The 24,000-nt window shown below is 47.4% G+C and overlaps 1 protein-coding gene across 1 annotated transcript in view; it reads left to right on the top strand.

The window, feature by feature from the left end:
* Positions 1-24,000, top strand: part of gramd1a (GRAM domain containing 1A) — a 39,151-nt gene that overhangs the window by 12,076 nt on the left and 3,075 nt on the right. Inside the window, exons 2-17 of the mRNA XM_072682748.1 lie at positions 9,241-9,439; positions 10,172-10,192; positions 10,308-10,392; positions 12,093-12,196; positions 12,592-12,687; positions 13,520-13,600; positions 14,109-14,227; positions 14,635-14,878; positions 16,457-16,616; positions 16,769-16,912; positions 18,458-18,579; positions 18,707-18,849; positions 19,414-19,517; positions 19,678-19,893; positions 22,059-22,146; positions 23,657-23,764. Of these exons, the coding sequence (XP_072538849.1) occupies positions 9,241-9,439; positions 10,172-10,192; positions 10,308-10,392; positions 12,093-12,196; positions 12,592-12,687; positions 13,520-13,600; positions 14,109-14,227; positions 14,635-14,878; positions 16,457-16,616; positions 16,769-16,912; positions 18,458-18,579; positions 18,707-18,849; positions 19,414-19,517; positions 19,678-19,893; positions 22,059-22,146; positions 23,657-23,764 (2,034 nt within the window). The remainder of the gene's footprint in view (positions 1-9,240; positions 9,440-10,171; positions 10,193-10,307; positions 10,393-12,092; positions 12,197-12,591; positions 12,688-13,519; positions 13,601-14,108; positions 14,228-14,634; positions 14,879-16,456; positions 16,617-16,768; positions 16,913-18,457; positions 18,580-18,706; positions 18,850-19,413; positions 19,518-19,677; positions 19,894-22,058; positions 22,147-23,656; positions 23,765-24,000) is intronic.

Here is a 24,000-nt window from a genome sequence, read left to right as displayed (position 1 = left end):
AAATTCTGCGGGGTTAAAACAAATATATAGTAGTTACTAAACAATGTCCGTAGTAGAATAATTCATACTGGTTGAAGTATAATTCATAGTAGTTACTGAATAAAATCATACTGGTTCCTGAATAATTCATAGTAGTTATTGAAAAATTCATACTGGTTGAAGAATAATTCATAGTCGTACTAAACCAATTCTGTGGGTTAAAACAAATATATAGTAGTTACTAAACAATGTCCGTAGAATAATTCATACTGGTTGAAGAATAATTCATAGTACTTACTGAATAAAATAATACTGGTTCCTGAATAATTTGTAGTAGTTACTGAATAAAATCATACTGGTTCCTGAATAATTCATAGTAGTTACTGAAAAATTCATACTGGTTAAAAAATATATAGTACCAGACAACTAAACAATGGTCATAGTAAAATAATTCATACTGGTTGAATAGTTCATAGTAGTTTCTGAACAATTCATACTGGTTGAAGAATAATTCATAGTTGTCACTAAACAAATTCTGTGGGTTAAAACAAATATATAGTAGTTACTAAACAACTAAACAATGGTCATAGTAGAATAATTCATACTGGTTCCTGAATAATTCATAGTAGTTGCACCCAAACCTTATTCGCTTGCTCGTCTCATGGAATCCCATTGAAATGAGTGCAGATTGAGAGCGAGGCCTGCAGTGACCACGGCTCAGCTCAGAACTGCTTAGTCTAAGTGTTCGCTTTAGTGCATTTAATGAAGCACAGCTTTAAATACCAGCAAGGACTGATTAGCTACCCCCTCAGTCCCGTCAGCTCACTGCATTAACTGCCTTTGTTAAATCAGTGCTGACTGACCTGCAGACCTGTGGATCGTTCTGCTGCTCCAGAGAACCGACGCAGATGCACAGTGATGGAGGTCATCTGCAGGAACAGGCGTGCGCCATGACTCCGTCCCTACTCCATTCACTGTAGGGATGGACAGATTATCCGCATTGGGATTATATTATTACTATATATTGGGATTGCCATCCAGCCGCCAGTATCCTGACTCGCAATACTTGACTCTTTCCGCATTACGCAACACCTGGATTCACAAGAACACCTGCAGAAACCCATCTGGAGCTGCGATTGGTCAGTGGCGTCAGTACCGCAACGGCCAGTGTCACGCAACCAGACGTTTCTTCTCTGCGTTTGAAGGGATTTTCCCAGTGTAGCTTTATGGGAAGTGAGCTGGACACTGATGTCTATCTCTCGCCCCAGTTTAACCCCCAGGGGTCCGGACCCCACTTTCTCCCACGGACCGTTCCAAGACTGCTTCTGTCTGTGTTCACATATCAGACGTATACTGTCCGTAATGACCACAGAACGATAGCCATGCCTTGATGGATCACAGTATTGGTCTTGGTGCCACAGACACCACTGGACACCTCCAGAGCTCTTGTGGTGTCCATGCCTGGACGGGACAGAGCGGCCAAACTGAATGCACTTTGAGCAAAAGTCCAAACCACTCAAAAGGGAGTGGGCATTCACATGTCGCTCAAAAAAAGGGTATTTTCCCCCGCGCTCATTTACGCTTTAACCTTTTGCTCTCAGCCCCCCCACGTCTGCTAACCTATATAGTAAACTACCCCCTCCCCCGTTTCGCCCTTTGAACCGAGATTACTACAGAGCTCCCAGGAAAGCAGATTATGGAGACGCAACCGGCCATACTGGATTAATATGTACTCTGCAGTCTGTAAACCACCAACATGTGGACAGAACGAGGGCCGGACAGATTGCCTAGGCTGCGTTAAGGCAATTACACTTGCAGTCAGGCGCAGGCCCTCATACGGGACGACACTGCATGCCTAAGCAAAATAGTGTGGCAAGCCACACAGCGTGCACGGTGCAGCAGCTTGAAGTTCAGCACATTTGCTCATTTGTTTTAATCCTTTCTTCTGGCTTGGCCCATTGCAGCAGAAGAGCAGGCCCATCCTCCTCCTCCTCCTCCTCCTCTTGCTGCTGCTGCTGACCAAGATCCTCTTTTCCCCTCCCTTCACCCTCCCCTCTCCCCCTCCCTGTCCCTCTATCCCTGTGTTGGTGTCTCTCCTCGCCAGCCAGAGCATGCACGGTTGGAAAATGGCAATCTTAGAGCTTTAAAAAGCAATTTTATTTATTTTTGTGCAATGGATGTGTTCAGCTGGACTGCCTGGACTGCAGATTACAGAGCTAAACCTAGCACCATCCAATGAGATGTTCGAGTAAGTAGCCTGGTTTAGACCATTTAGCCCCTTTAGTTCATGCACTGGACTTTAATCAAATGCATGCACGTGTAAAAGCCCTGAAAACCTGCAGCTGAAGGCTTAAACAGAGCGCGCTGGCCTTCAGCTTTTGTTAGACGCTGCAAACTTGCTTGACTTTGCTCCGTTCCAGCAGCGCGTGAAGCGGTTAGCATTTCGTACACGGGCGCGAGCGACCGGCGAACGGCGGCTTTTAGGGCGTTTTTACCCAGTTTAGCGACTTAACTAACACCACTGAAAGCGTATAAACGTCTCTCGGTTATATATGGCCGATATAACCCCATATCTGAGCCGTGGTTGTGTGTTTTCGTGCGCGTTTCGGCAGCTCGAGCCCGTGTTGTTGTCGTGTGTAAGTAGCTGATGCTCGCTCATTCATTCCGCTGACATTGTACACAGCGGGAGCAGCGCTTAGCGGCTAGCTGCACATTTAGCGCTGCGAAAAAGCACCCCGATTCACTTCTGCTGCCTTTTTCTTTTTCCACTGCTGTCTTCCGTCCTCTTCTACCCTTCAGACTAACACTGTGCTTTATATGAGCCCTTATAACATTTCTACGACGTCTTTCATCCCCGGCTATCCGAGCTAATATACAGGAGACCAGCTGATGTTGCTGGTGGGCGATTCCTCAGTCTCAATCAGGGGGGACTTTTATGTCCTCAGGTTATATATTTGTTATAAATACTTTATTACACAGTAATAAACACGTTGGTATTCCATTATTTATTACACCACCAAAAAAAAAAAAGTGCATTAAAATGTTTACGGTTGAATTTGTTTATTTTTTAATATTTGAAATATTGGAAATATTAATATTTTACCACTTCAGTCTCATCCTCAACACGTTAAAACTTCTCTGATCCGATTATACGATAGACGATGAGTGATCGGTTTATTAAAAAACAAAAATCAGTGTTTTTATAATAAGTGTGTTATTTACCGTCATATCTCTCCAACATTTTTTATGAATATTTTTTAATATTTTAAAAGTTTTTAATACTTTTGAACAATATTTTAAACAATCCCAAATCCAAGGTCGAAAAACTCCCAGACTTCCCAGGGGCTTTTTTTTTTAGCTAATCCACCTTGTTTTCTATTAAACAGTGAAGGCGGCCATGTTTGTTTATTTTGTGTAGAACCTGGGTGCGACCGCAGGCCCGTTTAACCGCAGGGAGGCTAAACGCCTGAACAGCAGCAGTGTTATCAGCACAACACACAAGAGACAGGAGTGCTGTGGAGCTCCCTATAGCTCCTATCCACCTCCATCTGTGGGTGAAGGAGCAAACACCCACCCCAACATCTGCTCGTACCTCTTTGTGGAGGAGAGACCCACCCCAGAGCGTCCTTAATCTCTGGGAGGACGTGAGGACGTTAGCCTAAGCGCTAACCTGCCAAAGAGCCTCACCAACACAGAGCTCTATAGCCGAGACGCTTCCCTGGGTGAGGACGTTCTGGTGTGGGTTTCTCCTCCGCAGAAGGGTAAGAGCAGACCGTCGAGCTGTTCTCTCACTCTCTGTTGGCCATCGAGCTGTTCTCTCACTGATTCTCCCGAGCTGTTCTCACTCTGTTGGCCGTCGAGCTGTTCTCTCACTGATTCTCCCGAGCTGTTCTCACTCTGTTGGCCGTCGAGCTGTTCTCTCACTGATTCTCCCGAGCTGTTCTCACTTTCTGTTGGTCATCGAGCTGTTCTCTCACTCTCTGTTGGTCATCGAGCTGTTCTCTCATGGATTCTCTCGAGCTGTTCTCACTTTCTGTTGGCTGTCAAGCTGTTCTCTCTCTCGAGCTCTCTGTTGGTCGTCGAGCTGTTCTCTCACTGATTTTCTCGAGCTGTTCTCACTCTCTGTTGGCCGCCGAGCTGTTCTTTCTCTCCCCGTTGGTCTTCGAGCTGTTCTCTCTCTCTGTTGGCTGTTGAGCTGTTCTCTCACGCGCTTTCTGTTGGTCGTCGAGCTATTCTTTCTCTCTGTTGGCCACCGAGCTGTTCTCTCCCTCTGATTTTCTCGAGCTGTTCTCTCTCTCTGGCTTCGTCGAGCTGTTCTCTCTCTGTTGGCCACCGAGCTGTTCTCTCCCTCTGATTTTCTCGAGCTGTTCTCTCTCTCTGGCTTCGTCGAGCTGTTCTCTCTCTGTTAGCCACTGAGCTGTTCTCTCCCTCTGATTTTCTCGAGCTGTTCTCTCTCTCTGGCTTTGTCAAGCTGTTCTCTCTCTGTTGGCCACCGAGCTGTTCTCTCCCTCTGATTTTCTTGAGCTGTTCTCTCTCTCTCTGGCTTTGTCAAGCTGTTCTCTCTCTCTGTTGTCCATCAAGCTGTTCTCTCTCTTTTGGCCGCCGAGCTGTTCTCTCCCTCTGATTTTCTCGAGATGTTCTCTCTCTGGCTTCGTCAAGCTGTTCTCTCTCTGTTAGCCACTGAGCTGTTCTCTCCGTCTGATTTTCTCGAGCTGTTCTCTCTCTCTCTGGCTTTGTCAAGCTGTTCTCTCTCTGTTGGCCAACGAGCTGTTCTCTCCCTCTGATTTTCTTGAGCTGTTCTCTCTCTCTCTGGCTTTGTCAAGCTGTTCTCTCTCTCTCTGGCTTTGTCAAGCTGTTCTCTCTCTCTCTGTTGTCCATCAAGCTGTTCTCTCCCTTTTGGCCGCCGAGCTGTCTCGCTCTCTTTCTCTAGCTGTTCCTCCTCTGGCTCGCTCTCGAGCTGTTCTCCCTCTTGCTTGCCTGCCTAGCTGTTCTTCAGTCCGTATGGCCGTAGGACCTCAGCAGAGAGCTCTAGGGAATGCAGTGGAAGGTGCTGAGTAAACCTCGTTTCTGTCACTAGGTCAGTAAATATGAAATATTATCATTCAGGATGAGCTCAGTCCTGACTGATCATTCGTTCTGTAAACACCGTTTGACGTCATCAAAACAGACATAATTGCTCATTTTTATTTGATGGTAAAGGAGCCTCAGTTGAACGCAGAGTGTGGATTTATAGTGAGGTCTGTTAGTCTGCACCATAAACACTACTTTGTGGATAAACTGGTGTTTTCTGAGCCGGGGGCTTTGATTACGGGGCTGATTTCTCCTCCCTCAGCGTCTTAATCCCTGTTCTTCACTCCTTCTTTTTCTGCTCCCAAGTTGGTGAAGATGCTAGCCTGCTCTGTAATAACAGGGTCTATTTGTGTAGTAGCTGGTTTACATCAGGGATTTGGTTGAACAGGAGTAAAGCTGGTCAGCTGGAAGAGTTGTCAGCTTCGGATGTCTAACAAAACCCCAGATCTGATTCAAACGGAACAGTTATATCCAATATATTGTCATTTTTAAAGACGTACCAACTTCCCCATACTGTATTAAAATCAAATAAAATAACGCCATAACATTAAGACCACCTCCTTGTTCCTACACTCACTGTCCTCTATCCTACCAGCCCCACTGACCGTACAGCAGCACTGTGTAGGTCTATAAGTCCAGACTGTATCCAGCTGTTTCTCTGTTATCAGCCTCCTTCCACCCTGTTTGTCCTCTAATGCTCAGGACTGACCACCACAGGACTGACCACCACAGAGCAGACTGTAGGATTGGGGTGGTGGGTCAGTCATTCTCAGCCCTGCAGTGACACTGACTGACCTGATGGTGGAGGTGGTGAGTGTGTTAGTAGTGTGTGTGTTGAGCTGCTGGTGGTACGAGTGCATCAGACACAGTGCTGCTGGAGTGCTTAAACACCTCAGGGTCACTGCTGGACTGGGAATAGTCCACCAATCAGAAACACCCAGCCAGCAGCGTCCGGTCCGGTGGGCACTGATGAAGGACTAGAGGATGACCTCCACTGACTGTGAAGCAGCAGCAGATCACAGCTTCTGGCTCTGACTTCACCTTCATCTACAAGCTGGACCAACTAGGTAGGAGTGTCTAATAGAGTGGACAGTGAGTGGACAGACACCACCCAAATCCTACCGTCTGCTCTGTGGTGGTCAGTCCTGTGGTCATATAGGGGTGCATATTTATACCCTCTCCTCGTACTGGCTGCTCATGTATGTTCTTCACACCTCTCCGAGCGCCGATGATCAGATAAAGCTCTGCGTTTGTGGACAGACAGCCTGGTCCGTGTGGACGCCTCTATTTTACCTGGACGCTGCCTGGCAACGATTGTTTTTATATAAATACAGCTGTTATCTCTTACCCTGATTGGAGTTCCACACACACACACACACACACACACACACACACACACTATTTACATCCCAACCTGGAGCGTCTGCTGTTTTTCCACAGCATCTACTCCTGAATTTGAAATACACCAAATGGACAAAAGTATAGGGACACCTGCTCATTCATTCATTTATTTGTCTGAAATCACAAATTTTGTTGGAGTCTCTACTGTCCAGAGAAGACAACTTTCTACTAGAGTTTGGAGCTTTGAGAATTGCTGTGAGGATTTGATTGCATTCAGCGACAGATAAGAGTGATAGTGAGGTCAGGGTGTTGGATGATGTTGGATGATGATGATGATGATGATCACCACCCCACCTCATCATCCCCAACTCATCCCAAAAGTACTGGATGGAGCTCCACCACCATCATTGCAGAGAACACAGCTCTTCCACTGCTCCACAGCTCCTCAATGCTGGGGGGCTTTACCCCCCTCTAGTCCACGCCCGGCATTATTAGGCAGCATCGTGCCAATAGGGTCATGATGTTTACTGTCTGCATTTGCAAGTAGCTGAATGTGTTCATTAGAAAGGGTGTCCACAAACATTTGGACATATAGTGTACGTTGTATTTCTTCCCCAGACTGTGGCTTTAAGGCCACCTGTGGTTTCTGTGAAACTCTGTGGCTGAGGCTTTTTCCGGTGGTGGTCTGAGGCTCTGTGTCGTATGTGAGATTTGATGTTTGATGCAGGTGTTTGTGAGGAAGCAGGACGTTTCTGAAGCGATGTGGTCGCTTAGCTGTTGAAGGTTTGGTTGAAGGGTTTCACTGCAGCCTGTCAAACACTGCAGCCCTGGTCAAGCTGCTGTTTGGTGTTCAAACAGGGAGGGTGGGACTTCGGTCGGGATGGAAATTGCTCATATTCAGTTTTACCACCCTGTTATTTGACACACGCTGGTTTTCCACTTAGCTACTCGAAGAGATTGTAGCCAGTCAGCCTGGCGTTAGCTTTTAGCTAGATTACAGCTTCAGTTCTACCAGTGTTAGCGCTTAGCTGCTACAAAAGCTCCATTGCTCTAAATAGCCTTGCATTGGCCACCTGGTTTCACTTCAGAGCCTTTTTAGCCCCACTTCCAAATTTCCCTTGAAGTGGACGTTACGTTTAGCCGCCAGACAGCTGGTGGGCGGGGTTTATGTAAATGTCAGGGAGTGATGATATCAACAATTTTGGGGGGTTTAGAATTAGCCTGTTTACAGATAGGTTCTGATTCTGCTGGAGGTTCTGCTGAAGGAGGAACAGCAGGGTTTGAGGCTCATGGTTTCTCACTTCCATCTACTGACCTCTTGTTATTTCACCATGAGCAGATAAACGTAGCCTAACACTGTAGAGCATCCTTCAGTACTGTAGATGTGATGGTGGGTCAGGAGTGTACTGTAGATGTGATGGTGGGTCAGGAGTGTACTGTAGATGTGATGGTGGGTCAGGAGTGTACTGTAGATGTGATGGTGGGTCAGTCAGGAGTGTACTGTAGATGTGATGGTGGGTCAGTCAGGAGTGTACTGTAGATGGGATGGTGGGTCAGTCAGGAGTGTACTGTAGATGTGATGGTGGGTCAGGAGTGTACTGTAGATGTGTTGGTGGGTCAGGAGTGTACTGTAGATGTGATGGTGGGTCAGTCTGGAGTGTACTGTAGATGTGATGGTGTGTCAGTAAGGAGTGTACTGTAGATGTGATGGTGAGTCAGGAGTGTACTGTAGATGTGATGGTGGGTCAGGAGTGTACTGTAGATGTGTGTAGATGTGATGGTGGTTCAGGAGAGTACTGTAGATGTGATGGTGGGTCAGGAGTGTACTGTAGATGTGATGGTGGGTCAGTCAGGAGTGTATTGTAGATGTGATGGTGGGTCAGGAGTGTACTGTAGATGTGATGGTGGGTCAGTCAGGAGTGTACTGTAGATGTGATGGTGGGTCAGTCAGGAGAGTATTGTAGGTGTGATGGTGGGTCAGGAGTGTACTGTAGATGTGATGGTGGGTCGGTCAGGAGTGTACTGTAGATGTGATGGTGGGTCAGGAGCGTACTGTAGATGTGATGGTGGATCAGTAGGAGTGTACTGTAGATGTGATGGTGGGTCAGGAGCGTACTGTAGATGTGATGGTGGGTCAGTCAGGAGTGTGCTGTAGATGTGATGGTGGGTCAGTCAGGAGTGTACTGTAGATGTGATGGTGGGTCAGTAGGAGTGTACTGTAGATGTGATGGTGGGTCAGGAGCGTACTGTAGATGTGATGGTGGGTCAGTCAGGAGTGTGCTGTAGATGTGATGGTGGGTCAGTCAGGAGTGTACTGTAGATGTGATGGTGGATCAGTAGGAGTGTACTGTAGATGTGATGGTGGGTCAGGAGCGTACTGTAGATGTGATGGTGGGTCAGTCAGGAGTGTGCTGTAGATGTGATGGTGGGTCAGTCAGGAGTGTACTGTAGATGTGATGGTGGGTCAGGAGCGTACTGTAGATGTGATGGTGGGTCAGTCAGGAGTGTGCTGTAGATGTGATGGTGGGTCAGTCAGGAGTGTACTGTAGATGTGATTGTGGGTCAGGAGCGTACTGTAGATGTGATGGTGGGTCAGTCAGGAGTGTGCTGTAGATGTGATGGTGGGTCAGTCAGGAGTGTGCTGTAGATGTGATGGTGGGTCAGGAGCGTACTGTAGATGTGATGGTGGGTCAGGAGCGTACTGTAGATGTGATGGTGGGTCAGGAGCGTACTGTAGATTGCACTCACTCTGCTAGCTTTAGTTTTAGCTATTGTTCATAAATTAATTGTTCATATTAATGACTATTTGCTCTCTCTCTCTCTCTCTCTCTCTCTCTCTCTCTCCTGCAGTACTGCCAGTAACTCTCCTCGCAGCACCCCGGGCAGCTCCCCGTCTTTGCGGCGGCGGATGCTGGGTGGTCGGGGCAGTGAGGGGGAGGGTTCTGCTGACCGCAGCGCTGGAGGGGGATCTGAAAGCCCCCAGCTCACCACACCCTCATCAACATCTTCCTACCCTGCTGCCACACGACACTTCACACGCAATGCCAAGGTAAGACACCCCCCCCCCCCAACCACCCACTCGCCCTCCACACAAGAGCTCTCCTTTACCTTTACAAATGTTACAGTAGGGTTTTTATAACTGACAGCTACGAGCCACTGGATGCCTTGGATGTCACATATTCTCCCATGTAATTCATTAACAGTAGGTTTAGGTTGCTCAGCAACACAGCAGTCGAAGGTTATTCCAGAAATGCACTGATCAGCCATAACATTAGCACCACTGCCAGGTCAGAGCACTGATCTTCATCTACAAGGGCTGGATAGGCAGCAAGAGAAGAACTGTGATGTTCTAGATAATGACTTGGTCAGAACATCTCCAGAACATCAGGCATCAGATCTATGCAGTGGTCAGTACCTACCAAAAGTGCTCCAAGGAAGGGCAACCGGTGAACTGATGCTCATGGAGGCCCCGCCCACCTCCTGCTAACGTCTGAAGGTGTCCAGATACCACAGCAGGACACCTTCAGAGCTGTTGAGGCGGCGCAAAGAGCAAAGAGGACCCACTCAGTATTGGGCAGGTGGTGCTGATGTGAGATCTGCTGAGGATGCGGGGGAACTCCTCCTGAGCTGAGGGTGTGGGTGGACTCCCCCTGACCTGAGGGTGTGGGTGGACTCCACCTGAGCTGAGGGTGTGGGTGGACTCCACCTGAGCTGAGGGTGTGTTTTTGATGAGATGCTGTGAATCAGTTAATCACGCCTGTTCTCCTTCTCTGTGTTGCAGAAAATGCAAAGCTGGTACAATGTAAGTATGCAGGGGGTTGGGGGGGGTAATTTGGGGGTGGGGGCAGGGTTAATTCACTTGATTCACTGCTGGCTTTTATCTTGTATTGTATTATTGTCACATTTCGCACCTTCAGGTGCTCAGCCCCACCTATAAGCAGAGGAACGAGGACTTCCGGAAAATCTTCAAGAAGCTTCCGGATACTGAGCGCCTGATAGTGGGTGAGTGTGTGTGGAGTAATTCGGCAGATCTCAACACATCTGGGAATTTCCCAAACATGCAAACCCTGTGAAATTAATTAATTAATAATTTAAAGTAATAATTCAAGGGAAATTCTGATGATCACGACGGATCTCTGACTCCAGATTCAGTCAGTCAGCACAAGACCTCTCCGGGATGTGACGTGAGCCTCTTTAGTTCACTACAGGAGATGCTAGGCTAACGTTGCTAACAAACATTGGGCTTAGACTGTCACCAATCTCAGGCACCCACCTCTCAGAGCCACTCCAGATCTTCATCAGCTGGTAGATGGATGTGGTTTATGAGACTAGGAGAGTGGTTTAGAGGGTCGCTGGTTCGAATCCATCGTCAGCCGAGGCCCCGAGAGAGCCCAGTAGGCCTTGCTCTCTCCAGGGTGGGTAGATGGCGCTGTCTCCCCACATTGCTTTGCTGCGGTTCTGCTGGTCGTCTGCTGGCAGTCACTGGCAGTCACTGGCCGTCACTGGCATCTTCTGGCAGTCGCTGGAGTCTGCTGGCTGTCGCTGCCATCTTCTGGACGTCACTAGCTTCTGCTGGCAGTCGCTGGCGTCTGCGGGCCATCACTAGCTTCTGCTGGCAGTCGCTGGCGTCTGCGGGCTGTGATGTACATTGGAGCCAGGTATGTGGCGCTTCCCTGGTGACGGGGGGCATTGTGTGCGATTTGGGGGGAGTTACGTACGGGTTGGGTTGGGTAATTGGTGGTCCAGAGTGAGAAGAAAATGTGGGATATAAAAAGTGGATAAAATTTAACAAAATATGAATAAATAAAGATGTTTTTTTTAGATTAGATTGGTGACAGTCCATGTCCAGTGTTTGTTAGCAGTGTTAGCCTAGCATCTCCTGTTGTCTACTGAAGAAGCACACGTCTACCGACTGAATCAAACCTCCAGACCTCCCCCAATCACAGCACAGCAGCAGCTTACGCCATTATTCTCCCAGCTAGCAGATATATTATTATTATATTTTACATTTTAAACAGATTAATACATTTAGTGTAAAGTTCAATTTCCAAATGTTTTTATTTCTACAGTATCTTTTAAAATTGATCAGCTGTGGGTGAAGAAGCTGACTATCAGAGTTAGAAACACACAGAACTACACAACTACCCTGCAGCTCAGGTCTAAATCACAATGGCAATCAGCGGGGCCCAAGCACTGAGCACTATTATGGAGCCAGTAGAGAAGAGGTGATGGGCAGTGTGTACAGTCTGACCTTATAATAGAATTGACATGGAAACGGAGATGTAGATTAATGTGAGTTCTCCCTGATTAATTACAATTAGTATATAATAATAGACAGACCTCTGGTTCAGTCCTCAGTGTTGCCACAGCCATACGTCAGTAACTGGGAGTCCCTGAGAACATAACTGTCCCCCCCATCTCTCTCTCTCTCTCTCTCTCTCTCTCTCTCTTTCTCTCGCTGGGTGGGTAGGATGGTCCCCCAGCGCTCTGAGTGGGCGATGCTAGCCAGCGTGGGCGTCTCTTAGCCGATGTAGCAGAATCAGCAGTTAGCACGCTGAGACTAGCCTTCATCCTCCGAGTGTTGGTAGCATTGTGTGATGGGGACATTCTGAGGTTCTCGAAAGTGTGTGTGTGTGTGTTTTAGCTTCAATCTGAACTGTGTGTGTGTGTGTGTGTGTGTGTGTGTGTGTGTGTGTGTGTAGACTACTCGTGTGCTCTGCAGAAGGACATCCTCCTCCAGGGCCGGCTCTATCTGTCCGAGAACTGGATCTGCTTCTACAGCAACATCTTCCGCTGGGAAACCACTGTACGTCTCTCATACACACACGCGTACACGTTAGGGTGGTTTTAATGAAGTGGCCGGTCAGTGTGTGTGTGTGTGTGTGTGTGTGTATTCTGAGTTGTACCAATGAAATGTAATCAAATCTGGGATTAAAAAAAAAAAAATACTGAAGAACCAAATACACACACACACACTGCTACACACACACACACACACACTGCATTTAATGTTCTGTTTGTGTGACAGAATATGAGAACACGTTCTGTATTTTGGGTTCTAGCTGTGTGTTTGTAGCCCAGATTAAAGCCAAACACAGACCAGCTCCGTCCTCTACACACCTATCCAGCTACACCTGATTCTACTGTGAAGAGTGACTGTCCTCATCACAGTGTGTGTGTGTTCCTCCCGCTGCTGTTCAGATCACCATCCTGCTGAAGGACGTGACGAGCCTGACCAAGGAGAAAACCGCCAAACTCATCCCCAACGCCATCCAGATCACCACCGAGCAGGAGAAGGTACACACACACACACACACACACACTCTGTCTGTGTGTGCCGGCAGAGTTAGTTAGCAGTGTGTGTGATTACATTAACGGTGTTTATGCAGTGTGTACATTAGCAGAGTGTGTTAGCAGGTAAAGGTACAGTACAGTGAAACACACACACTAGTGAACTAGGGGCAGTGAGCACACACACACCCAGAGCAGTGGGCAGCCAACTCCAGCACCCGGGGAGCAGAGAAGGTGAAGGGCTATGTTCGGCAGCCCGGGTATCGAACCCACAACCCTGTCATCACTAGCCCAGAGCTCTAACCACTGAGCCACCAGTATATATTATATATTGGTCAGCAATTAAAAAAAAAATATATATATATATTATTTTATTTTTTAAGTTTTTTAATTCCTTTTTTAAATTCCATCTTTTTAATGTATTTATTAATTTACTTTTAGTAATTATTTTTTATTTTAATTGATTTATTTATGAAGCTACTTTCTGATTTGTCCTTGTTTAAATGTTTTTAAGAAGCTGTTTGAGCTGCATTTTTATGGTTGAAAGGTTCTATAAAAGAAATAAAGATTATTATTGTTATTATTATTAGTATTATTATAGCATACACTCTGCTAACCAACTCTTCTAGTATATTCGCAACTGTATTTACAGTATAAATGTTGAATTTATTTATTTATGTATTAATTTTGGCCTAAAAATAAATAAAAAACCATCTGGCTGATGGTATTGCATGATATTATTTATTTATTTATTTTATTAATGAAATGTAACAAAATATATATTTTATATTTATGGTTTATTTGTTGTAAAGCTGTAAATCTCTCACTCCTTCCTCAGCACTTCTTCACGTCTTTCGGAGCAAGAGATCGTAGCTACATGATGATTTTCAGGCTGTGGCAGAACGCTCTGATGGACAAGGTGAGCCTCTCTCAGTCACTGTACACTCCGAATATCTCTGAATTATTAATGAATTATTCATATTTCTATTTTACTTCTACTCTACATGTCCAAATGTTTGTGGACACCCCTTCTAATGAATGCATTCAGATGCTTTAAGCTGCACCCCTTGCTGACACAGATAGGATAGAATAGGACTCTCTGAAGCAGATCATCATCATGACCCTATTGGCACCATGCTGCCTAATGCCAGGCGTGGGCTAGAGGGGTAGAAAGCAATCAAATCCTCACAGCAATGCTGCTCCTAAATCTAGTAGAAATCTAGTAGAAAGTCTTCTTCTCGGGACGGTAGGGACAGTAGAGCAGGAGGAAACTCTTTTTAATGCCCTTGATTTCAGAAGAAGCAACGAATGAGCAGCTGTCCCAATACTTTTGTCCATTTCCTGTAGTTGTGCAGTGTATATTCTGCTCTGTAATGTAAGAGGGCTGATCTGGTGTGTGTATGTGTGTGTGTGTGTTTCTGTGTTAGACGCTGTCTCCTAAGGAGCTGTGGCACATCGTGCATCAGTGTTACGGCACTGAGCTGGGTCTGACCAGTGAGGACGATGACTACGTGTCCCCCACGGCGGAGCATATGAACGGCCTGCTGTGAGTACACACTGACCCGCAGTCTGTTCAGCTGCATGGACGCTGCCGAGTCCTCCTCCTCTTCTGCTCACTGGTGTTATTTTGCTCTACTGGACTGAGATCTTGCTCTTCATCAGCTCCACTAATAACGCCTGCTATAACTTTACAGACTGCTGTATGCAAATGAGCTCTGTTCCGATTGGCTGAGACTTTTTCTCAAAGCAGTTTAGACTGAAATGCACAACAAGCTGTTAGTTTGGGACTGTGGGCTATGAATAGGGCGGACCTAAAATGCTGTAGGCTGAATGGGTGGGGCTAAAATGCTGTAGGCTGAATGGGTGGGGCTAAAATGCTGTGGGCTGAATGGGTGGGTCTAAACTGCTGTAGGCTGAATGGGCGGGGCTAAACTCTCTGTCTCTCTCTCTCAGGCCGGGGGATGATGCTGTGTGTGTTAATGATTTGCTGGATCAGGCTGCTGTAGCTCTTCCTGGTTCTTCTCCTCCATCCTCGTCGTCTTCCTCCTGTCCTCCTGTGGAGGTTCCCACTGTCAGAGCGAGCGCCGAGCCAGAACCGAGTCCGCCCAGCTCACAGAACACCCCACAACCCCCCAACACACACCCGACACACTCCACACACTCCACCACCCCGGCTACGCCTGTCCCCACCACTGCAGTAAGTGTCACACTGCACACACTGGTCATATACACTGAGAGGCGGAGCTCCAGTCTCTCATTAGGGTGAATAATAATTAATAACGCTCTAAATGTAGGTATTGTGATATACACTGAGGAGGCGGAGCTCCAGTCTCTCATTAGGGTGAATATTAATAACGCTCTAAATGTAGGTGTTGTGATATACACTGAGGAGGCGGAGCTACAGTCTCTTATTAGGGTGAATATTAATAACGCTCTAAATGTAGGTATTGTGATATACACTGAGAGGCGGAGCTCCAGTCTCTCATTAGGGTGAATATTAATAACGCTCTAAATGTAGGTATTGTGATATACACTGAGGAGGCGGAGCTACAGTCTCTTATTAGGGTGAATATTAATAACGCTCTAAATGTAGGTATTGTGATATACACTGAGAGGCGGAGCTCCAGTCTCTCATTAGGGTGAATATTAATAACGCTCTAAATATAGGTATTGTGATATACACTGAGGAGGCGGAGCTACAGTCTCTTATTAGGGTGAATATTAATAAGGCTCTAAATGTAGGTATTGTGATATACACTGAGGAGGCGGAGCTACAGTCTCTCAGGGTGAATATTAATAACGCTCTAAATGTAGGTATTGTGATATACACTGAGGAGGAGGTGGAGCTACAGTCTCTCATTAGGGTGAATATTAATAACGCTCTAAATGTAGGTATTGTGATATACACTGAGGAGGCGGAGCTCCAGTCTCTCATTAGGGTGAATATTAATAACGCTCTAAATGTAGGTATTGTGATATACACTGAGGAGGCGGAGCTACAGTCTCTTATTAGGGTGAATATTAATAACGCTCTAAATGTAGGTATTGTGATATACACTGAGAGGCGGAGCTCCAGTCTCTCATTAGGGTGAATATTAATAACGCTCTAAATGTAGGTATTGTGATATACACTGAGGAGGCGGAGCTACAGTCTCTTATTAGGGTGAATATTAATAAGGCTCTAAATGTAGGTATTGTGATATACACTGAGGAGGCGGAGCTACAGTCTCTCAGGGTGAATATTAATAACGCTCTAAATGTAGGTATTGTGATATACACTGAGGAGGCGGAGCTCCAGTCTCTCATTAGGGTGAATATTAATAACGCTCTAAATGTAGGTATTGTGATATACACTGAGGAGGAGGAGCTACAGTCTCTCATTAGGGTGAATATTAATAACTCTCTAAATGTAGGTATTGTGATATACACTGAGGAGGCGGAGCTACAGTCTCTCATTAGGGTGAATATTAATAACGCTCTAAATGTAGGTATTGTGATATACACTGAGGAGGCGGAGCTACAGTCTCTCATTAGGGTGAATATTAATAACTCTAAATGTAGGTATTGTGATATACACTAAGGAGGCGGAGCTACAGTCTCTCATTAGGGTGAATATTAATAACTCTAAATGTAGGTATTGTGATATACACTAAGGAGGCGGAGCTACAGTCTCTCATTAGGGTGAATATTAATAACTCTAAATGTAGGTATTGTGATATACGCTGAGGAGGCGGAGCTTAAATGCTGTATATGTTTCTGTGTGGTTCTGCTGTAGAGTACGGAGGAGGCTGGGCAGGAGAGCCAGTCAGAACCCGCCAGTCAGGCGGCGACAACGTCCGGTCCGCATGGTCTGGGTAACGTCTCATCGCTGGACATGACGAACGATGAGGAGCTGCCCACCGACCCCAGCAACTCCTCCGACACACAGGAAGAGAGTGAGCGTCCACAGCCGTTCAGCCTTGCCTGTTCACACTGAAGCTTGCTGGACTGCTTTTTTTAATGATTCACAACACACAACAGCCAATCAAAATAGAGGCTATTTGCATATTTATCTTAATCCTTCACTGACTCTGTGTCCCGTCTGCAGGCGAGGTGGAGTCGTTCTGTGCGGATCTGAGGGGCCGTCTGCACATAAACACGGTTCTGAGGATTGGAGTGGACAAACTGCACGAGCTGCTGTTCTCCGACACACACTTCCTCCAGCATCTCTTTACCCAGCGCCACTTCACTGGTCAGTACGCTGCCCCCTACAGGCAGCACACAGCTCTTACACTCTTTTCATTACTGATGCTTCTGTGGAGCAGTGGCATTGCACTGTCTGGAGGGATGGAGCTCCATCAGTACCTCATCTCAGCTGACCTGATGCCTTACTCTCGAGGGGATGAATGCAATCAAATCCTCCTCAAAGCAGCGTTCATTAGATATAGTGTAAAGTATTCCCAGTAGAGTATAGTAGGGTGTTAGGGCAGCAAAGGAGGAGATAAGGTTGGGCTAATATGCTTGATTTTGGATAAAAGCTGGAGGAACAGGTGTCCAGAAACTTTTGGCCAATATAATGTATCTACTTTTCCCACAGATTTCTTCGTTTTCATGTGTGCGATTGTTGGCAATCGCTCTAATGTAGTTTTAAAAACATAAAAATGTTGCGACAGCCCTACACTGTTCCGGTTGTGCAGTGATCAGACGCACGGTTGCCGCGTAACAACGGAATGTATAGCGTGCAAAAGTATCATCAAATGTAACGATGATACTAAAACACCAGTAACAGCCAGCCATCAACATGCCAACACCTGAGCAAGAACCTGAGACACCATAGATACCACCTTGGGTACCATAGTAGCTGTCTAACAGCCTCTTAGCAACACCCTGGGAGCCACTAAGCAACATCATGGCGACTGTCTGAAATACCATAGCAGTCACCTTGCCACACTATAGCACCTATCTAGGGTCCACCTATCTTAGCAGCCACCTAGTAACTGCTTATCAGCACCATAGCAGCCGCCTGGGATGCCATAGCATCCACTTAGCAACACTATAGCAACCAGCTGGCAGCTCCTGCTGACCTCTGAGTAGAGATCATGTGAAGAAGGAAGGGGCGTGGCTATCACTAGTGGATATCACAACTCTGTATATCTCTCTCCCTCTCTCTCTCTCTCCCTCTCCCCCCTCTCTCTCTCTCTGTCTCTCTCTCTCTCTTCCCCTCTCTCTCTCCCCCTCTCTCCCTCTCTCTCTCTCTCCCTCTCCCCCCTCTCTCTCTCTCTGTCTCTCTCTCTCTCTTCCCCTCTCTCCCTCTCTCTCTCTCTCCCTCTCCCCCCTCTCTCTCTCTCTGTCTCTCTCTCTCTCTTCCCCTCTCTCTCTCTCCCTCTCTCTCCCTCTCCCCCCCTCTCTCTCTCTCTCCCTCTCTCCCTCTCTCTCTCTCTCCCTCTCTCCCCCCCTCTCTCTCTCCCTCTCCCCCCCCCTCTCTCTCTCCCTCTCCCCCCCTCTCTCTCTCTCTCCCTCTCTCCCTCTCTCTCTCTCTCTCTCTCTCTCTCTCTTCCCCTCCCTTTCTCTCTCCCTCTCTCCCTCTCTCTCTCCCTCTCCCCCCCTCTCTCTCTCTCTCCCTCTCTCTCTTCCCCTCCCTTTCTCTCTCTCTCTCTCACTCTCCCTCTCTCTCTCTCCCTCGCTATCTCCATCTCTCTCTCTCTCTCTCTCTCTCTCCCTCGCTATCTCCCTCTCTTCCCTCTCTTCCCTCTCTCTCTCTCTCTCTCTCTCTCACCCTCTCACCCCCCTCTCTCAGATCTCTCAGTGCAGGACTGGCAGCAGGACGTCAGCAGTGGGAACAGTATTAGAGTGCTGAGTTACACCATCGCCATCAACAACCCCCTGGGCCCTAAAACAGCCCCCGTGGTGGAGACGCAGGTGGGTGTAGATTCCGAAATGGGGATCTCTCTCTGATCTCTCATTAGTGTCTTTTTATCCTTTACAACTAAACACTGTTTTTGCTGGTGTGTGTGTGTGTGTGTGTGTGTGTGTGTGTGTTGAATAGACTCTGTATAAGAGCAGTTCTCGTGGGGAGTGTTACGTTGTGGACTCGGAGGTGATCACCTCAGGCATTCCATATCAGGACTACTTCTACACCACACACAGATATTGCCTTACAGCTGTCAGCAAAACCAAGAGCAGGCTCAGGTAATACACACACACACACACACACACACATATATCTACAGTGCACCTGTTGCTGTGCAAATGCACACACAGCTTGTCTAGTCCCTGTAGAGAAGTACTGCCAATAGAATGAGACCCTCTGCAGCAGATCAACATCATGACCCTATTGACTCCATGCTGCCTAATAATGTCAGGCGTGGGCTAGAGGGGTATAAAGCCCCCCAGCATTGAGGAGCTGTGGAGCAGTGGAAGAACTGTGTTCTCTGGAATGATGGTGGTGGAGCTCCATCCAGTACTTTTCGGATGAGTTGGGGTGGTGATCATCATCATTCAACATCCTGACCTTACTAAAACTATTGTGTCTGAATGCAATCAAATCCTCACAGCAATGCTCCTCCTCCAAAACCTAGTAGAAAGTCTTCTTCTCTGGACAGTAGAGACAGTTACTCCAACAGAAGCAGGGGAAGCTCTTTTTAATACCCTTGATTTCAAAACACTGAATGAGCAGGTGTCCCAATACTTTTGTCCTTTTATAAGTACCTATATTTAATAGTAATATCTTATATGTATTGGACCTATTTGCAGGGTTTCGTCTGACATCTGCTACAGGAAGCAGCCGTGGAGTCTGGTGAAAGCTCTGATAGAGAAGAATACCTGGAGTGGAATAGAGGAGTACTACAGACACATGGGTACACACCCACACACACACACACACACACACACACATATGAGTATATAGTATATATAAATAATTAAAGACATTTTGGTGATTTTATGATTCAGTGAATCATTTCTTAAAGAATCATAATTTAAATTGACCGAATGGTGTGTGTGTGTGTGTGTGTGTAGAGGTGGAGGTGTGTAAGCTGGAGACCTTGCTGCAGTCAGAGGTGTCCGTGGTGGGTGTGGGAGAAGGCCCCGGCGCAGACGGAGCGAAGGCAGCGGCTGGCCTGCGCAGACGTAAACGCACCTGCTCCAGACGCGCCACAGAGAGGGAGGGGCCAGGGGCTGCTGGGGAGAGGGCTGAGCGAGGGATCACAGAGGAGAGAGAAGGCAGAGATACAGGTGAGAACCTACATGCTGTAGATGTGATGATGGGTCAGTCAGGAGTGTACTGTAGATGTGATGATGGGTCAGGAGTGTACTGTAGATGTGATGGTGGGTCAGTCAGGAGTGTACTGTAGATGTGATGGTGGGTCAGTCAGGAGTGTACTGTAGATGTAATGGTGGGTCAGGAGTGTACTGTAGATGTGATGATGGGTCAGTCAGGAGTGTACTGTAGATGTGATGGTGGGTCAGGAGTGTACTGTAGATGTGATGGTGGGTCAGTCAGGAGCGTACTGTAGATGTGATGGTGGGTCAGGAGTGTGCTGTAGATGTGATGGTGGGTCAGGAGTGTACTGTAGATGTGATGGTGGGTCAGTGAGGAGTGTACTGTAGATGTGATGGTGGGTCAGGAGTGTACTGTAGATGTGATGGTGGGTCAGGAGTGTACTGTAGATGTGATGGTGGGTCAGTCAGGAGTGTACTGTAGATGTGATGGTGGGTCAGGAGTGTACTGTAGATGTGATGGTGGATCAGTAGGAGTGTACTGTAGATGTGATGGTGGGTCAGGAGTGTACTGTAGATGTGATGGCGGGTCAGGAGTGTACTGTAGATGTGATGGTGGGTCAGTCAGGAGTGTACTGTAGATGTGATGGTGGGTCAGGAGTGTACTGTAGATGTGATGGTGGGTCAGGAGTGTACTGTAGATGTGATGGTGGGTCAGTCAGGAGTGTACTGTAGATGTGATGGTGGGTCAGGAGTGTACTGTAGATGTGATGGTGGGTCAGGAGTGTACTGTAGATGTGATGGTGGGTCAGGAGTGTGCTGTAGATGTAAAGGTAAAGGTAAAGGTGCACGTATTTGTCACTGTACAGTGTGGACTGTACAGCGAAATGTGTCCTCCGCATTTAACCCATCTGGTAGTGAACACACACTCACACACACACATGTGTTAGGGGCAGTGAGTACAGACACACACCTCAGAGCGGTGGGCAGCCAACTCCAGCGCCCGGGGAGCAGAGAGGGTAAAGGGCCTTGCTCAAGGGCCCAACAGTGGCAGCTTGCCGAGCCCGGGAATCGAACCCACAACCCTGTTATCGATATCCCGGCGCTCTAACCGCTGAACCACCACTGCCAGATGTGATGGTGGGTCAGTCAGGAGTGTACTGTAGATGTGATGGTGGGTCAGTCAGGAGTGTACTGTAGATGTGATGGTGGGTCAGGAGTGTACTGTAGATGTGATGGTGGGTCAGTCAGGAGTGTACTGTAGATGTGATGGTGGGTCAGGAGTGTACTGCAGATGTGATGGTCAGTAGGAGTGTACTGTAGATGTGATGGTGGGTCAGTCAGGAGTGTACTGTAGATGTGATGGTGCGTCAGGAGTGTACTGTAGATGTGATGTGGGTCAGTCAGGAGTGTGCTGTAGATGTGATGGTGGGTCAGTCAGGAGCGTACTGTAGATGTGATGGTGGGTCAGTCAGGAGCGTACTGTAGATGTGATGGTGGGTCAGGAGCGTACTGTAGATGAGATGGTGGGTCAGTCAGGAGTGTACTGTAGATGTGATGGTGGGTCAGGAGTGTACTGTAGATGTGATGGTGGGTCAGTCAGGAGTGTACTGTAGATGTGATGGTGGGTCAGTCAGGAGTGTACTGTAGATGTGATGGTGGGTCAGGAGTGTGCTGTAGATGTGGTGGTGGGTCAGGAGTGTACTGTAGATGTGGTGGTGGGTCAGGAGCGTACTGTAGATGTGATGGTGGGTCAGGAGCGTACTGTAGATGTGATGGTGGGTCAGTCAGGAGTGTACTGTAGATGTGATGGTGGGTCAGTCAGGAGCGTACTGTAGATGTGATGGTGGGTCGGTCAGGAGTGCACTGTAGATGTGATGGTGGGTCAGTCAGGAGTGTACTGTAGATGTGATGGTGGGTCAGGAGTGTACTGTAGATGTGATGGTGGGTCAGGAGCGTACTGTAGATGTGATGGTGGGTCAGGAGTGTACTGTAGATGTGATGGTGGGTCAGGAGCGTACTGTAGATGTGATGGTGGGTCAGGAGCGTACTGTAGATGTGATGGTGGGTCAGGAGCGTACTGTAGATGTGATGGTGGGTCAGGAGCGTACTGTAGATGTTAATTAGTCAGTAATGAAATTGGGTCGTTCTCAGTGAAATGTGGTTGTGTGTGTTTTCAGGTGCTCAGTTCTTGAAGGTTGGAGACAGGTGGCGCGGAGCAGCTGGCAATAACAACATCTCCACCATCCTGCTGATCATCAGCTTCATGTGAGTTATGCTAGTGTGTGTGTGTGTGTGTGTGTGTGTGTGTGTGTTAGAGGTGTGTTCAGTGTAATACATCAATTACAAAAAGTTAAAAGAGAAATTGATTTATTTTGTTTCTTTATAGTTTTGTTTTTTTTCCATTTCCAACCTATGGTTCATAACCACGGACTTGGGGGTGGGGGGGTAGCATAAAGCCTGTTTCACCCCACAAGGTGGTACACTCCCATATTAACCAGTACGCTCCCATATTAACCAGTACTCAGTATCAGAACACCGGACACCCCTCTCCACACCCATCACTCAGCCCAGTACATTCAGTATCAGAGTCAAAAGCCCTAATGAGTCCAGAAGCATTGAGCCCCGCCCTGAATCTCTATGGGTGATCGGTATCGGCCCGTTTCTAGTAGCACCTGGAGTGAAATGGGCTTGAGTCAGTTTGGATGGGAGACCCCCCCTCCCAGCATCCCCTGTGTTTCCCTTCCTCATCATTGTCGTCCTTCTTTTCCTTCCTCTGATTCGTTCTCTGCTTGCTAACATCTTGCTGGTGCGACTCTCTCTCTCTCTCTCTCTCTCTCTCTCTCTCGCGTCCCTCCTCCTGTGCTGTGTGTAGGATCTGTATCAGGTACAGTATGCTCTTTATGGACCTGTGTCTGTGTCAGTGAGGTGTGTTCTAGTAATGTTCAACAGACTGATCCAGTACAAGTAAAGGGAAAGACCACCAAAATTCTCCCCATCAGAGTCAGGGGTTCAGAGGTGAATGGAAGCAGGCGTCGGTCTCCATGACTACAACAACACAGATATAGCCCATAATTTATTCCCTACCCAAACCCACCAGTGCAGCTACAACACGAGTCTTCTGAGTTTTATATGGAATGATGATGAAGATGATGATGATGATGATGATGAAGGTAAAATAGTGAATAGAGAATCTGAACTAATGCAGTTCTCTTTAGGGACTACTTTCTGTAGCTGCACTACACCCTGCAGCATGTATCCCTCCACCATTTTAATGATCTGGTTCTAAAAGCAGGTTCTAGAGCCGAACTCTTCTCAGAACTCTGGTAGAACCGTGTCTCAGGCATCAGGCAGCGTCTTCATCACCATTAGGTGAAGAACTTTCTGTGAGGAGCTTTTATTAGAGCTTCAGACGTCTGCTTCCCTTCACCTCCACTGTAGAACCACAGCTCTGACTGGGGGAGGTTATCTAGAACCTCCACTGTAGTAGAACTCCAGCTCTGACTGGGGGAGCTTATCTAGAACCTCCACTGTAGAACTCCAGCTCTGACTGGGGGAGGTTATCTAGAACCGAGCGTTTCACACTAAAACCCTGAATCTGATTTTTCTGGGTCAGGTGTTGAACATGGACTGTGGTTCAGAACAGATGTTTACTGTCTCAGGTTTTGTATTACCTGCCTTTCGTCTTCTCTTTCTATCTCACAATCTCTCTCTCTCTCTCTCTCTCTCTCTCTCTCTCTCTCTCTGTCTCTCTCTCTCTCTCTCTCTCTCTCTCTAGTCTGGTAGTGTTGGTCGCCCTGAATATGCTGCTGTTCTATAAGCTGTGGGCTTTGGAGCGAGCTGCTCACACACTGGAGACCTGGCACTCCTACTCACTCTCAGACAGGTAACACACACACACACACACACACACACACACACACACACAGTTTTTAGCTCATGTGGTTCTGGACCTGGAACTGGACCCACACTGAGCTGATTTGGCTGAGAGAAGTGCAGGAGCTGTGTCCCAGTTCAGGGGGCTGCACCCTTTGGAGGCTGCGTCCCATTTCGCAGGCTCCTCTGTACGCGGCAGAGAAGCGCATTCTTCTTTTCTATGGCAACGGGAATCCTACGGGTGGG

This window comes from Salminus brasiliensis, chromosome 1, assembly GCF_030463535.1.
Source record: "Salminus brasiliensis chromosome 1, fSalBra1.hap2, whole genome shotgun sequence".
Lineage (NCBI taxonomy): Eukaryota > Metazoa > Chordata > Actinopteri > Characiformes > Bryconidae > Salminus > Salminus brasiliensis.
The sequence above is the reverse complement of the archived record's forward strand: the minus strand, read 5'-3'. Positions and strand labels throughout refer to the sequence as shown.